The sequence below is a fragment of the Nelumbo lutea genome, chromosome 3 (genome assembly GCF_056320005.1).
Source record: "Nelumbo lutea isolate HS-2025 chromosome 3, American lotus-T2T, whole genome shotgun sequence".
NCBI classification, from domain to species: domain Eukaryota; kingdom Viridiplantae; phylum Streptophyta; class Magnoliopsida; order Proteales; family Nelumbonaceae; genus Nelumbo; species Nelumbo lutea.
Genome location: NC_142686.1, coordinates 32,511,003 through 32,524,831, shown reverse-complemented (window position 1 = coordinate 32,524,831; position 13,829 = coordinate 32,511,003). Strand labels below are relative to the sequence as shown.

Here is a 13,829-nt window from a genome sequence, read left to right as displayed (position 1 = left end):
CAACTAAACTCCGATATCTCTCTTTGTCAACATCAACATAAAGTAGTTTCCTGCAACCCATGATTCTACTCTATCTCTATGCCTCTATGGGAATATCTGCTAGTCTGGTTCCTAACTTCCCTGTCTCCTTTAAACGGTCCAATGCATTTTTTTTTAAAATGTCCAATGCATATTTCACTTGGCAGTTGCAGATTCCCTCACTAGATCGGGCCACCTCTATTCCCAAGAAGTATTTTAGAGGTCCCAAATCCTTGATTTCGAATTTTTAGGCTAAGAAGTCTTTCAGCTTTTGAATCTTATCCGAATCATTTCCAATAACCACCAACCATATCATCAACATAAACAATCAAGGATGATCACACTTTGTTCTATCAAGACTGCGGCTAGAAGGGATGTAGGAATTGGCAAAAGCTTGGGTTTGCTCTTCTAGGGAGGTGAGGAATTCACTTTAAAAGCCTTTGAAGAGTTTGAGAGGAAGAAGAAGGAAGAAAGATCAAGAAAAAGGGTAATTGGAGGAGGGAGATGGGATGGAGATGGCAACAACCAAGAGGTAGTAGGAATTCACTTTAAAAGCCTTTGTTCATTTGTAGTTGTCCTTGTTGTTTTCAGTCTAGGATTTGATGCCAAAGGAGTTAGTTTTGTTACTCTTTCTAGAGTCTTTTGGTGGCTATTGTCTAGTGTAAGAAGTGTCCAAATAGCCTTTCCTTCTCTTGGGTGAGTTCTTATCACCTTCCTTTGTAATTCTTTTTATTTTAATGAATTTTGCTCTTTACTTTTCAAAATAATAATCTTTCGAACCAAACCCTTAGAGATTGTTTGAGGCCATATAAGATCCTCCTTAATTTGCACATGTTTCCTCTCATGTCATACCCTAAAGGAGGATTCATGTAGACTTCTTGTAGATCTCCATTTAGCTGCAAGAGAGTAAAACCTATATAGTATTCAATTTGGCAACTAAAGCAAAGGTCTTCTTATAATCAATACCTTCTTTTTGGTGAATCCCTTTTCAACTAATGTAGCTTTATACCTCTCGATAGGACCATCAGCATTGTGTTTGATTGTATACACCCACTTGCACCTAGGGGTGGATTCAAGTCGAGTCGAGCCGAATAGCTCTAGCTATTCGAGCTCGGCTTGCCAAGAAGCATGAGGCTCAAGCTCAGTTCGAGCTAGAGACTTGAGCTTGAGTTCAGCTCAAGTCAAAAGCTCATAAGCTCAAGCTCAACTTGTTTCGAGCTCGACTGTGAGCCAAATGTTTTATAAAATAAAAAGTTACATATAAAAGAAAATATTTTTTATTTGATATTTAAAATTAAGAATTATAATAATTAGTTATTATTATTGTATATAAAAATAAAAATATTTTATATATATATATATATTATTTTTTAAATGTATAATACTTTTATATTTATTATTTTATATGTAAAACTTTGATTAGGCTTGCGAGCCAAGCTTTATTAGGCTCAAGCTCGGCTCGATTAGCAAACAAGCTTGTAAATTGGAAAACCAAGCTTCAAGCTGAGCTGAGTTCAAATAGCTTGTGAAAAGCTCAACTCGTGGCCACCCCTACTTGCACCCCACAATGCTCTTCCGAACTGGTAGATACACTAGCTCCCAAGTGTTTGCCTTTAACAAGGCTTTCATTTCCTCATCCATAGTTTCCATCCATTTGGGATCAACAATAGTCTTTAAGTACCTAGAAGGAGTAACAACAAAGGACAAGGCAAAGACAAAAGAGTTATAGGCAGGAGACAAATGGCAATATGAAACAAATTTATTTATAAGATGAAGAGTGCATGAATGAATAGGTTTTCGCTTAGCCTTGGAGGAAGTCTCTTCCACTCCACTACTCACCCCCCTAAAGAGGATTCCAAGGAGGTTCAATGAAGACTATGACTCACAAAAGTTGACATCTTTGGTGATGAACTTCCTTCTAGTAGCTTGATCAAGACATTTATATCCTTGTTGTGTAGGAGAATAACCCAATAACACCTCATGGCTTAGAATCCAACTTTGTCCTGTTAAGATCCTTAACATGGATGAAACCTGAAACACACACAACCAAAGACCTTAGGAGGCAAAGATTACACAAGTTGCTTTGGATAGAGGATAGAGAAAGGAATTTTCATCCCCAAAATCCTGGATGGCATTCGGTGATGAGATAAGAAGCCACGAAAACTGCATGAGACCAAAGCTTCTCTGGGACCTTGCTTTAAAACAATAGAGCACAAGTGGTCTCAAGTAAATGTCTATTCTTCCTTTCTACAACTCTATTTTGTTGTGGTATGTAAGTATAAGACGATTGATATAAGGTCCCTTCATCTTCAAAGAACACATTTAGAGAACTCTTGAAATAATCAACCGCATTATCTAGACGGAACTGTTTAATCTTCTTTCCAAACTCTGTCTCAATCATCTTGTAGAAAACCATAGTGATTCTAGCATAGTTGTCAAGGCAGGCGCCTAAGGTGCCCTTGGAGGCTCGCCTCGCCCAATCGCCAAGCAGTTTTGTGCACTGGGTTATAAAATACTTTTATATTTTTAATTTTTTTACATTATAGTTATAAAATAGACATTATTAAACTAGAATATTCATTTTATGTGTTTATATACTAATTTCCTTTTATTATTTTCTTATTTTGTTAGGGTTTAATCAACGCAAACATTGCTAACTACTGTATTGAACCCATGGTTCAAAGTACCGATACACCGACCCTAACAAAATAAGGAAATAATAAAAAGAAATTAGTATATAAACACATAAAATGAATATTCTTCGGCAGAGGTGTATCGGTACTTATAACGATACTCCCCCTATTTTTTTATTTATTTGGTTTGCAATTTCATTTTTAAATATATATATATTATTTAAAAAATGAGTCCCTGAAAACACCTGTGAATAGGTATCGGGACCCCAAAGATGCAATACAATACACCCCGATACGGGGTGTATCGTATCAAAATTTCGATCCTTGATTGAACCCTCAAAAATTTCAAAAATTTTTTATCCTTGATTGAACCCTCAAAAATTTCTTCTTCTTCTTCTTCTTCTTTCCTATAACAAAAGTAGGAGTTCAGCCCCTATAGTTTTTGAATTTTCTTTCCTTTGTTCTTTCTCTTCTCATAAAATGTTGATTTTTTAGACTTAAACATGAAATTTATACTTATCTTATGAAAATTATGAATAATTATTAAGGAAAGATGGTTATGGAACCTAGGGAACTACCCTAGGATATATGGTTTTACTTACAAAAAATCCATCGCCTAGGCGACTAGGTGACAAGGCGCCCCCCTGTCACCTAGCCTCGCCTTGGCGCCTTGAAAACTATGGATTCTAGGTACTTCCTCTTGTTCTTTCATCAGATAAATCCAAGTGCATCTTGTAAAATGATCAATAAAACTAATGAAATACCGATTGCCACCCATGGAAGTAGTGGGTGAAGGACCCCAAACATCTAAATGAATTAAATAAAAAAGAGCCTTGACTTCATTACTAAAACTTTGTTTGTTTAGACATTTGACACACATCACAAAAGACTTTCAAAAGTCACTTTTCCAAACAACTTTGGAAACAAGACTCTTAACAAACCATGGCCTGGAGCACCTTTTAAGTAACACAACACCCTAATAACACTTTCCTAATGATTAGACCTAGGGTTCTGCATTAACTGACTCAATATACCCATGCTAAAGGATATCACCCTAGGTAAATAAGTTTCCCAACCAGTCTCCTATATCCCTCGGTTAATAGCTCCTCACTATTGGCCATCTTATCAATAAGGTTCATAGGAGTTTGAACATCCTTATCTCCTAGCAACTCTATTTCATCCAACAAATCAAGAACATTTTCTTGTTGTGATTGTAAATGCTCCAATTCCCAAGAAATACTTCAAGTGTCCCAAAAATTTGGAATGGTTGCTGCAGAAACTATTTCAGCTCACCAATTCCCTCCTCTTTGTACATCACTCCTTATAATGACTATATCATCGACATAAACTGCCAAAACAATATTCCTTGAAGAAGTATGACTATATCATCAACATAAACTGCCAAAACGATATTCCTTGAAGAAGTATCTCTATTGAAAACAAAATGGTCAACACTACATTGACATAAACCAAACTCCCACACCGCACTACTAAACTAACAAAACCAAGCTCATGGAGATTGTTTTTACCTATAAATTTCCTTATTCTACATATTTCCTACCTCCCCTTGAGCAACATACCTAGGAGGTTGCTCCATATAGACTTCTTCATGAAGTTCACCATGAAGGAAGGCATTTTTAACATCAAGCTGGAACAAGGGCCAATTGAAGTGTGCAACCAAGGAAATAAAACCTACACTATGGAAACCAAATATGTTTAGAGTAATCAACACCATAAGTTTGTGTACAACCCTTATATATCTCTCAACACTACCATCTTGTCAATGTTTAATTATACATACCCATTGGCAACCAACTACTTGCTTCTAAGGGGATAAAGAGGTAAGATCCCAAGTATGATTGGATTGAAGAGCATGGAATTTTTTGTCTATCGCCTTCTTCCAATTAGAAGGAAAATGAGTAAAGGAAACATAAGAGGATATAGGGTGGTGATGATGGCGCAATAGTAGTTGGATCTCATTCTCACCTAAAGTACACTCTGTGAATTGGTGGGGTAAGTAAGAAAAGAAACAGTTGAAGACTCAAATGTAGAAGAGGAATTGAAGAAGATGATTCTTTTTAAGAGAAAAGAGTAAAGACTCAAAGAAAGTAACATTAGGGAAAATAAATTACTTTTGAAGTGTAGGACCATAGCACTTGTAATCTTTTTGGGCACAGGAGTAGCCAAATAAAATGCATTTAACAGCCCTGGAATGAAGCTTATCCAGCTCTGTACCCAACGTATGCACAAAACAAACACAACCAAAGATACAAGGAGGAAGAAGAAAAGGAGAAGGGAAAGGAAATAAGAGAGAAAAGGGAGACTTCCCACCAAGAGTTGAGGATAGCATGCAGTTTACGAAAAAACATGATGTAAGAATAGCATCACACCAATAAATTTTAAGAACCTACATATGGATCAATAGAACTCAAGTAGTATCAAGAAGGTGCTGATTTTCCATTCTGCCCCACCATTTTGTTGTGGTGTATGAACAGGAATACTGATGAATAATCCCATGAGAATCAAAATAGGATCGAAAGCTACTGTGAAAATATTGCTTTGCATTATCAGAACGAAACTCTATAATAGAAATACCAAACTGATTTTTAAATCTTAACATAAAAACGAAAGTAAAATAGAGAATAAATTTGAAGATATTTCATTAAATAAATCCATGTCATCCTTGAGTAATCATTAATGAAAGTCACAAAATACTTAAACCCATTATAAGATGAAATACAACTAAGACCCCAAACATTAGAATCAAGAAGAGCAAAAGGACTTGAAATTCTATTATCGCCCCATAGAACAAAAGATGATCTATGATGTTTACTAAGTTGACATGACTCACTCTCCAATTCCGTGAGTGACCCCATTATAGGAACTAATTACTTCAAAATGCCATTGATGAGGAATAAGGGATGAATGTAGAGAGTAGAGAGGAATAAAAGGATTGAAGTCTTGGATACAAAAGAAGCTCAAGGTTTGTTGACAGATGAGGGTAGAGAGAAAAGATGGGTTCTGAAATTAAATCTGGAAGATATCTTAAGGAAAGAATAAATTATCTAGAAGGGGATGGTAACTCTAAAAATTTTTCACTCACTTGCAAATCGAAGAAGGAAAAACACTATTTCTAGTGTAAAATTGGAGGGTCAAGAGAGAAAAACTCAGTTCTTCTAGATTTGGTTTGGGATAGAATCTTAAAAGAGAAATCTCAGATTTTAGAAAAAAAAAAAACAATTGAGGAGATTAACAAAGCAATTTTCTCAATGGGGAGGTCTAAAGCCCCTGGGCTGGATGGTTTTTCCATGGTTTCTACTTTCTACCAAGAGTTTTAGAAGATTATGAAAGAAGACCCTCCTTGCAGTGTTTGAGGAATTCCACCTTAAAGGGGAGATCTCTCGTGGGACTAATGCCACTTTTGTTTCCTTGGTGCAAAAGGAGTAAAAAACCCCAAAGGATTATAGGTCAATAAGTTTGATTGGGAGCCTCTATAATATTATCTCATAGGTTTTCTATCTGAAAGACTAAAAATGGTCTTACACTCACTGATCTCTCCTTTCCAAGGAACTTTTGTGGAAGACAAATTATTGACCAAATCTTGGTGGCCAATGAGAGTGTTACAGAGAAAAGAAGGGGTGGTGAGAAGGGTCTGGAGTGTAAATTAAACCCAGACAAGGCTTATGATTTAGTTGTTGGAATTTCTTATTATAGGTTCTATCTAGAACTGGTTTTGGTGCAAGATGGAGGCTTTGGATTAAAGAATGTGTTAGGTATGTGCAATATTCAATTCTAATCAATTGAGTTGCAAGAGATTTCTTTCTTGCCAAGAGAGGGATTAGGTAGGGAGATCCATTGTCCCCCTTCCTCTTTACTTTGGTTGCAGAGGCCTTAAGTAGAATGATTGTTAAGGCAGATTTGCAAGGCTAGTTTACAGGTTGGAGGGTTGGTAGGAACCGGGTTGTTGTCTCCCATCTTCAATTTGTTGATGACACAATCTTGTTTTGTGAAGGTGATGATCCAGAAGTTGTAAGGAACTTGAAGGGTTTGATTGATAACTTTGAGCAGGTTTCTAATCTAAGGGTCAACTGGAGGAAAAGTGGTATAACAAGGATTAATATGGAAGGAGAAGTCAGATTTGCAGAATTGTTGGGGTGTGAGGCTAGAAATTGGCCTTTAGAATACCTAGGTCTACAACTTGGAGGAAACCCAAGGTCAAATGGATTTTGGAAGCCAGTGGTGGAGAGATTTGCAAAAAAGTTAGCTTCATGGAAAAGGAACTATATCTCTCTAAGAGGAAGAATAGCGTTAATCAGAGCTACTTTGACAAATCTCCCTATTTACTTTCCATGGACTTTTCGTGCCCAATCTAGAATTGCAAGGCAACTAGAGAAGTATATGAGGGACTTCTTGTGGGAACCAGGAAAGGAATAAAAGGATCATTTAGTTAAATGGGAACAAGTTTGCAAACCCAAGAAAAAATGTGGTTTAGAATTAGGGAACTTAGCTCTTAGAAGCACTGCTCTACTTGGAAAATGGTCGTAGAGATTTCCTTTTGAAAGAGAAAGGTTGTGGCACAAGGTCATTGAAAGCATTCATGAGGTGGAAGAAAATAGTTGGGATGCAAAGCTAGTACCCATGCAACCTGCTTCTCCTTGGAAAGCCATTCACAAGGTATACCCCCAACTTTCTTCAATTCGCTTTAATGTGGGAAGGGGTAATAAAATCCGGTTTTGGGAAGACCTTTGGCTAGGGGAAACACCACTTAAAACACAGTTTCATGAACTTTTTTCCCTTTCTAATCTCAATGGAGAAACTGTCTCTAGCAATGGGAACTTTTTCTCCTCAAGGACTAAACTGGGATTTAGGCCTCAGAAGGGGACTAACAGAGACTAAATGTGATTCTGTTATCCACCTACTTGGACTCTTAGAGAGTGTGTTTTTGGATGAAAAACCTTGAGGACTCTAGAATTTGGTCAGCCTCTTCTAATGGTCTCTTCACTTGCTCTTCTTTTTTCAGAATCCCCACCTTGCCCACTTCTATAGGGGTAGACTTCCTAGTGAAGGAGATTTGGTGTAAGCCTATTCCACCTATAATTCAAGCCTTCTGTTGGGAAGTTTTCCTTGGAAAGATTAATATTTGTGATATGTTGCAGAGAAGAAGCCTAATACTTGCCTTTCTCCTCATATGTGCTTTTTATGTAGGGCTAGTGATGAAACTCTTCCTCATTTATTAATCTCCTATCCTTTCAGCTTTCAAGCTTTACATTTGGGAGTTTTTTTGTTCTCTTTTTGGTTGCAGGTGGGCCCCCCCAATATGTGGTTGGTATCATCAATCCTAACTTTTGGAGGCAACCAAAGAAAAGATGGAGGATTTTGTGGAGAGTTACCAAGGCAACAGTAGTTCGGGTGGTCTAGGAAGAAAGGAATGAAAGAGTCTTCAATGGAAAGAGTAGATCTTTGGAGGAGATATTGGACAATATCAAAATAAAGGTTGCACAGTCCAAAAGAGGAGGCCACATATTTGCCTTTCCCCTCATGTGTGCCATCTTTGTTATGCAAATGATGAATCCCTTCCTCACTTATTAATCCATTGTCCTTATGTGCTCTTTGTTTGGAAGTCTTTCTCCTCTCTTTCTGGTTGCAAGTGGAGCTCTCCACAAGATGTTGTGAGCCTTTTCAACCCAAACTTCCTATGGCAGCTGATGAAAAGGGAAAGGACAATGTGGAAATCAGTTAGGGCGGGTGTGATATGGACAAGTTGGGGGGAAAGGAATGCAAGAATCTTCAACAAAAAGTGCAGATCTAAAGAAGATTTGGTGTAAACCATAAAGTTAAAAGTTGCATATTGGGTAAAAACTCTTGAGCTGTTCCAAAGCTTCTCAGTGGCTGACATAATGTGGGCTTGGAAAGAAGTAGCCTTTTCATCTCAGAAGAAAGAGAAGATGGGGATGAAATGGAAGCCCCCATCCCCAAACAAATTAAAGCTGAACTTTGATGGAAGCTTCACAGGGAACCCGGGTTTGGCAGGCATAAGGGGGGGTGTTCAGAAACTCAGAAAACAAGGCATGTCTTCAGGGGTTAAAACTAGCCAAACAAGCAGATTTTAAAAACTCAGAGGTTGAAGGGGACTCAAAACTGGTGATTTTTTTGTCTAATTTTAGAAGTAATGCTCCCTGGATCTATAGACATTCCCTGTGAGAGATTGAAAGTTTAGCAAGGGAGCTCAGCGCCTCTTTCACTTGGATCAGAAGGACTGCAAATGGAATGGCTGACTCATTAGCAAAACAGGGAGTTTACAAACATCTTTTCTGGGAAGCTTTGTAAGTTATTTTGCAGTACTGATCGTGCTCTTCTGCTGGCTGCAATCTGTTTTCATTGTTCTCTCAAATTAATAAAATTAATCTTATTTTTCTGATAAAAAAATAAAGGTTGCACAGTGTGTAAAAACCTTGGAAAGCTGTCAAGTCCTCTCTGTTATTGATATCTTTAGAGCTTGGTCAGAGGTCGCGGTCCTCTGGAGAAAAAGAAAAAGATAAGGCTGGATCAGGAACCTCCAAAAGGCAACAAAGTAAAGTTGAACATTGATGGCAGCTCCTTTGGAAATTCGGGCATGGCTGGAATAGGTGGTGTGATCAGGAATTCTGAAAGCAGAATAATGGCTCTTTGTTCAGGACCCTTTGGATTGGATAACACATTGAAAGCTGACAGACAGGTGGAAGGAGATTCGAAGCTTTTTTTTTTTTTAAGTTTAACTTTATTCGAAAAAAGAGAGGTATATGAGGAGATGTACACAGCAATCAGACACTAAGATAGTTACATAGGCAGAAAACTATCACTAAATAAGAAATCCCTGTAAGCGCCAGATTTAGCTAGACTGTCAGCTTCAGAGTTTAGCCCCCTCGGAATCCAGACCACGTGAGCATTAAAGGAGGAGAGGATGTCTCTCGCTTCAGCCAGGTAGTGAGATAAGGCACAAGGCCCACTGTCAGGATTAGTAAGCCAATTAATGGTATTGGCTGAATCTCCTTTAATGGTAAGATTTAATAAACCCAGGTCTTTTGCAATCCTGATGTCGGTTAAAGCTGCCATGACTTCGGCCTTTGTTGAGGAGGCTATCCCAATCGACCCACTAAAAGCCCAACTGATAATACCATCTCTTCTTCGAATTACGCCTCCAATACCCGCTGCACCTGGGTTTCCGAAAGCACTCCCATCAAAGTACAAAGTTGTCTCCCCTTCTTCGTCAAATCTAAAACTGCAGGAAGTGTTGAGGTGTATGTGATTAGAGTGAAGAAAATTTACAGCGTTTCTTTGGAGGTCATCAACTATGACACCTCTGAAATAATTTGAGCTGGAAATCCACAGGAAGCAGCTGTAACAGATTAGAGAAATCAGCTCCTCATAGTTTTTCGTTCTATTGGTAAACACCCAGTTATTTCTCTCTTCCCAAATGCTCCAAAAAAATAGCATGTGCAGCAGATTGCCACAAAGTTTTCCTCTTTTGCTTAAACCGCTTCCTGATCATTGTCCTAAGCTTTCTGGGAAAACCCAACTGTATTCAAATAATGTTAGAAAAAAGTTCCAAATTTTCTAGTTTCCTCACAGTGAAGCAGGATGTGGTTGGTAGATTCCCCGGCTTTAAGGCAGAAACAACAGACATGATGGGATAGATAAGACCTTCCATGGTTCTTTTTTCTGAAGGAGATCATAAGTGTTGATTTTCTTTAAGCTGGCCTACCACACAAAAAAACATCTGAAATACCAGATTTCAATACAGACCAAAAGAGGCAACTATAAAAATAGTTGCCGCCACTGAAAAGAGGATCAAAACCCCTCTAAATCAAATCTGATTCAAGATCAGAGAAGAATATACAAAAGGGGATGAGAGAGCAACACAAAGTCTTCAGTTTGAATGAGATTTAAGTTCTTACCAGGCAGATTCAGGATAGAGAAAAAGGGCTGCATGATCCAAATAATGAACCCAGAAAATAAAACAATCAGAACACCATCAAGAGATTTGCCTTCCATCTTTCCAGGAAAGATTGACTACTAAGACAATTTGCAACCCTTACAACCCCTACTTCCATGATCTGTTCTGAATTGGTGTTTCTCTTCTGTTGTTATGTTTGTAGGTGTTGCCTTAACACCTACCCAGATCCAGGATAGGTATTGAATGTAAAAGGACAATTCTGTCCTTACAAATAAAGAATACAAAAAAGTTATAGGGGTGATCTAGTACAAAAGATCTATGATACAACTGTGCTCCCACATAACAAAATAATAATGAAAAAGACAAGATTAACCCACATAACCTGATGAATATAGAATGTTGGCTCATGGCATCTTTGAGTTGTTATGGTTGAAATTATTGTTCAACAAACTAAGAGCCACAGTTGATAGTCAAATGAGACTCTAGTGTGACAACAAGGCAACCATAAATATTGCTCACAACTCAGTTCAGCATGATCAGACTAAACATATCAAAGTCAATAGACACTTAAGTAAATAAGGAGGACCTAAGGGATAATTTTTGGGGAAGTCTTGGGGTTATTGCTAAACTTTAATTAAGTAAAAAAGGAGGACCTAGGGGATAGTTTTTGGGGATAATCTCGGGGATACAATTATGTAACTTCGATGATCTGTTCTGAATTGGTGTTTCTCTTCTGTTGTTATGTTTGTCGGTGTTGCCTTAACATAATAAGTATTTTTCTTGCAACCATTTGTGTCGTTATCCAACGAGGGGGAATACATTATTAAGGAATGGCATCAAACACCAATGTAATTTCAGAAGCCCAGGGGAGAATATGTAACTTTTGGGAAATAAAGGGGCTAAGAATTATTAAGAGGTTTATGGATCAACTAAGTAAGCTATTATGAAAATCATAAATGACTCCTACTAATATGAAAACCTTGAAAGCCGAATTATTGATGTTCTACACATAGTAACCCTGTAATTAATGACCTGTACTTAAAAAGAAAAGTATTAATAACTACACCTTAGTTACAATAATTCTCAAAATCCCCACTTAACAATACATAAAAAATAGTTCAGCAATGTTAATAATACCCTTTAATCTGGAATTTATCTGTATTTCTTCCCTAATCAATGTATCAGATAATGTTTTAATTTGTATAATCATTACGAAGGATTTGATTTCAACATGAGTTATTTCAGAATTGATTGGACAATATTTCAGTTTTTTTTCTAATTTGCTTATGATATCATGAGCTAGTATACTATTTTTGTATAATGCCCTGAGCAAGAGTGCAAGAGATGTTTTTCCCCTTTTTGAAGAATTGATTGGCTATTTTTTCATCTTTTCTTGATTTAATGGAAAATTGACCAATAATACAATTAAATCCCAATCAGTTTGTTAAATGCATAAAGATGTTATCCAGTCTAGCATTGACAATAAGCTCTGCAATTATTCTAAAAAGGAGGCATACAGTTTTTTTCATACTTACCAAACTTATCATCCACATCATCCCTCCTCTCGATTTTGTCATCCGCCTCCTCAGAGAGCTTCAATTGGTTCCCAAAATTTTCAAAACCCTCAAGAAGGTCTGAACTTGCCTCTCCAACAGAATCCGATTCCAAACTCGTATTCAGTATGCCTTTTTGGAAGTCTGGTTCACGAACTTCAAGTCTTGTTTCAATATCCAACGTTGCACCACCTGAATATTCAATGTCAATTTCCATGGTCCAGACCTCATGGATGTCCATGGGAAGAACCCTCATGTTATGGATATAAGGAGGAAGATTCCCAAGATCTAATCCAGTACATGTGACTCCACCAATGTAAGTAGGAGTCCGCATACTGGACAATGTTCTCTGTTCATACAGGTAAAATGAAACATCAGGATGGTATATGAATATGTGTAAGTGTATCATTACTTCTCTTTTGATAATTACAATACAATTACTTTTCTTTTGTTAAAAAAAATGAATACATGTAAATGTATCCATACATGTAAACATGTATAGAGAGAGTGTGTGTGTGACAGACGGATAGAGAACTTGTGTAAAGAATAATTTATTAGTCTGCCATATTGTTCAATTTAACCACTCTCCTTCACCCCCCTTGGGAACTATTCCATTCTTCTCCTAATATTTCTCTTCATAGGGTTCCCCATTTTCAGTGTATGATCAAAATATGGGTCAACTTGGGCCACCTATGTGATGCAAACATCAGATAATCAGCATACATCAAACAACTCAGGCCATCTGAAATTCTGAACATGCATTTATCTGAAAAAGAGCAAGTAAAAGAAAAGGATAACACCATAGAGAAGCTATCTGTAATGGATATTTTTTCAATACATTAATCTCCTAGAACCACCATTTGAAGTCTGCACTGACCCTTAATGTGCAAATTGACAGTACTTGAGAGCATTAAACATATTGCCCACACTCTCACACACAAGCACACACACAATAAAAACTAATAATAATACTAATAAAATTAATAACAAGGATTGAAACCTGAATTCGTGCTTGTATGAAACTTTTCAAGTCTGCATTTCTTTTTGCATCAAAGAAAAGACGAAACATTAACAAATTCCAACAAAGTGTTCCCTCATCAACACCAAATTTTTTGTCAGAATCTGCTTCGGAAATAGAAGTTTGATTTTGGCTTCCTGAGTGAGTAAATGCTGATGGTAATGGAAGTGTGATATCTTCCTCCAAGCTAGTATTTACAGATTTATCTATTGAAGGAGCATTCAACCCACTGACCAAGGATAAATCTTGGACTGAATGAGATTTCTCACCAATCCTTCTCTCTTCTCGGACTGATAATGAAGTCCAACTTGACTTATTCTCAATAGCACTTCTAGAAGCCTTCTTTGCAAGCTTTTTCAGAAAGAGACGAACCTTTGAAGAAGAGCTATCAAGCCCATTTGCTCTATCTGTTGGCTCACCGAAAAAGCCTATTGATGGTTTTATCAATGAAGGGTATCCTGCGACTAAGGATGCCAAATAATCATGGAACTCAGCATTCAACTTGGCGTACCAGTATACTCTTTCTTTGTCAGAGGTAGCAGCCAAACGGAGTGCTTTACACCATGCTTCCTTCTCCCAAGAAGTCTCAAGATACACGTAAAAAGTTTTACTTCCATTGTAAATTACCGAGTCCCTGCTTTCCACTTTAATCGGGTATCTTTTGGCCCTATAAT

The 13,829-nt window shown here is 37.3% G+C and overlaps 1 protein-coding gene across 1 annotated transcript in view; it reads right to left on the bottom strand.

Annotated features, from left to right (window-relative positions):
• The window catches only part of LOC148864071 (uncharacterized), a 63,673-nt gene that overhangs the window by 15,169 nt on the left and 34,675 nt on the right, over window positions 1-13,829 (bottom strand). The window contains exons 3-4 of the mRNA XM_088979230.1: window positions 13,138-13,822; window positions 12,120-12,486 (exon numbers count right to left, since the gene is read on the bottom strand). Of these exons, the coding sequence (XP_088835356.1) occupies window positions 12,120-12,486; window positions 13,138-13,822 (1,052 nt within the window). The remainder of the gene's footprint in view (window positions 1-12,119; window positions 12,487-13,137; window positions 13,823-13,829) is intronic.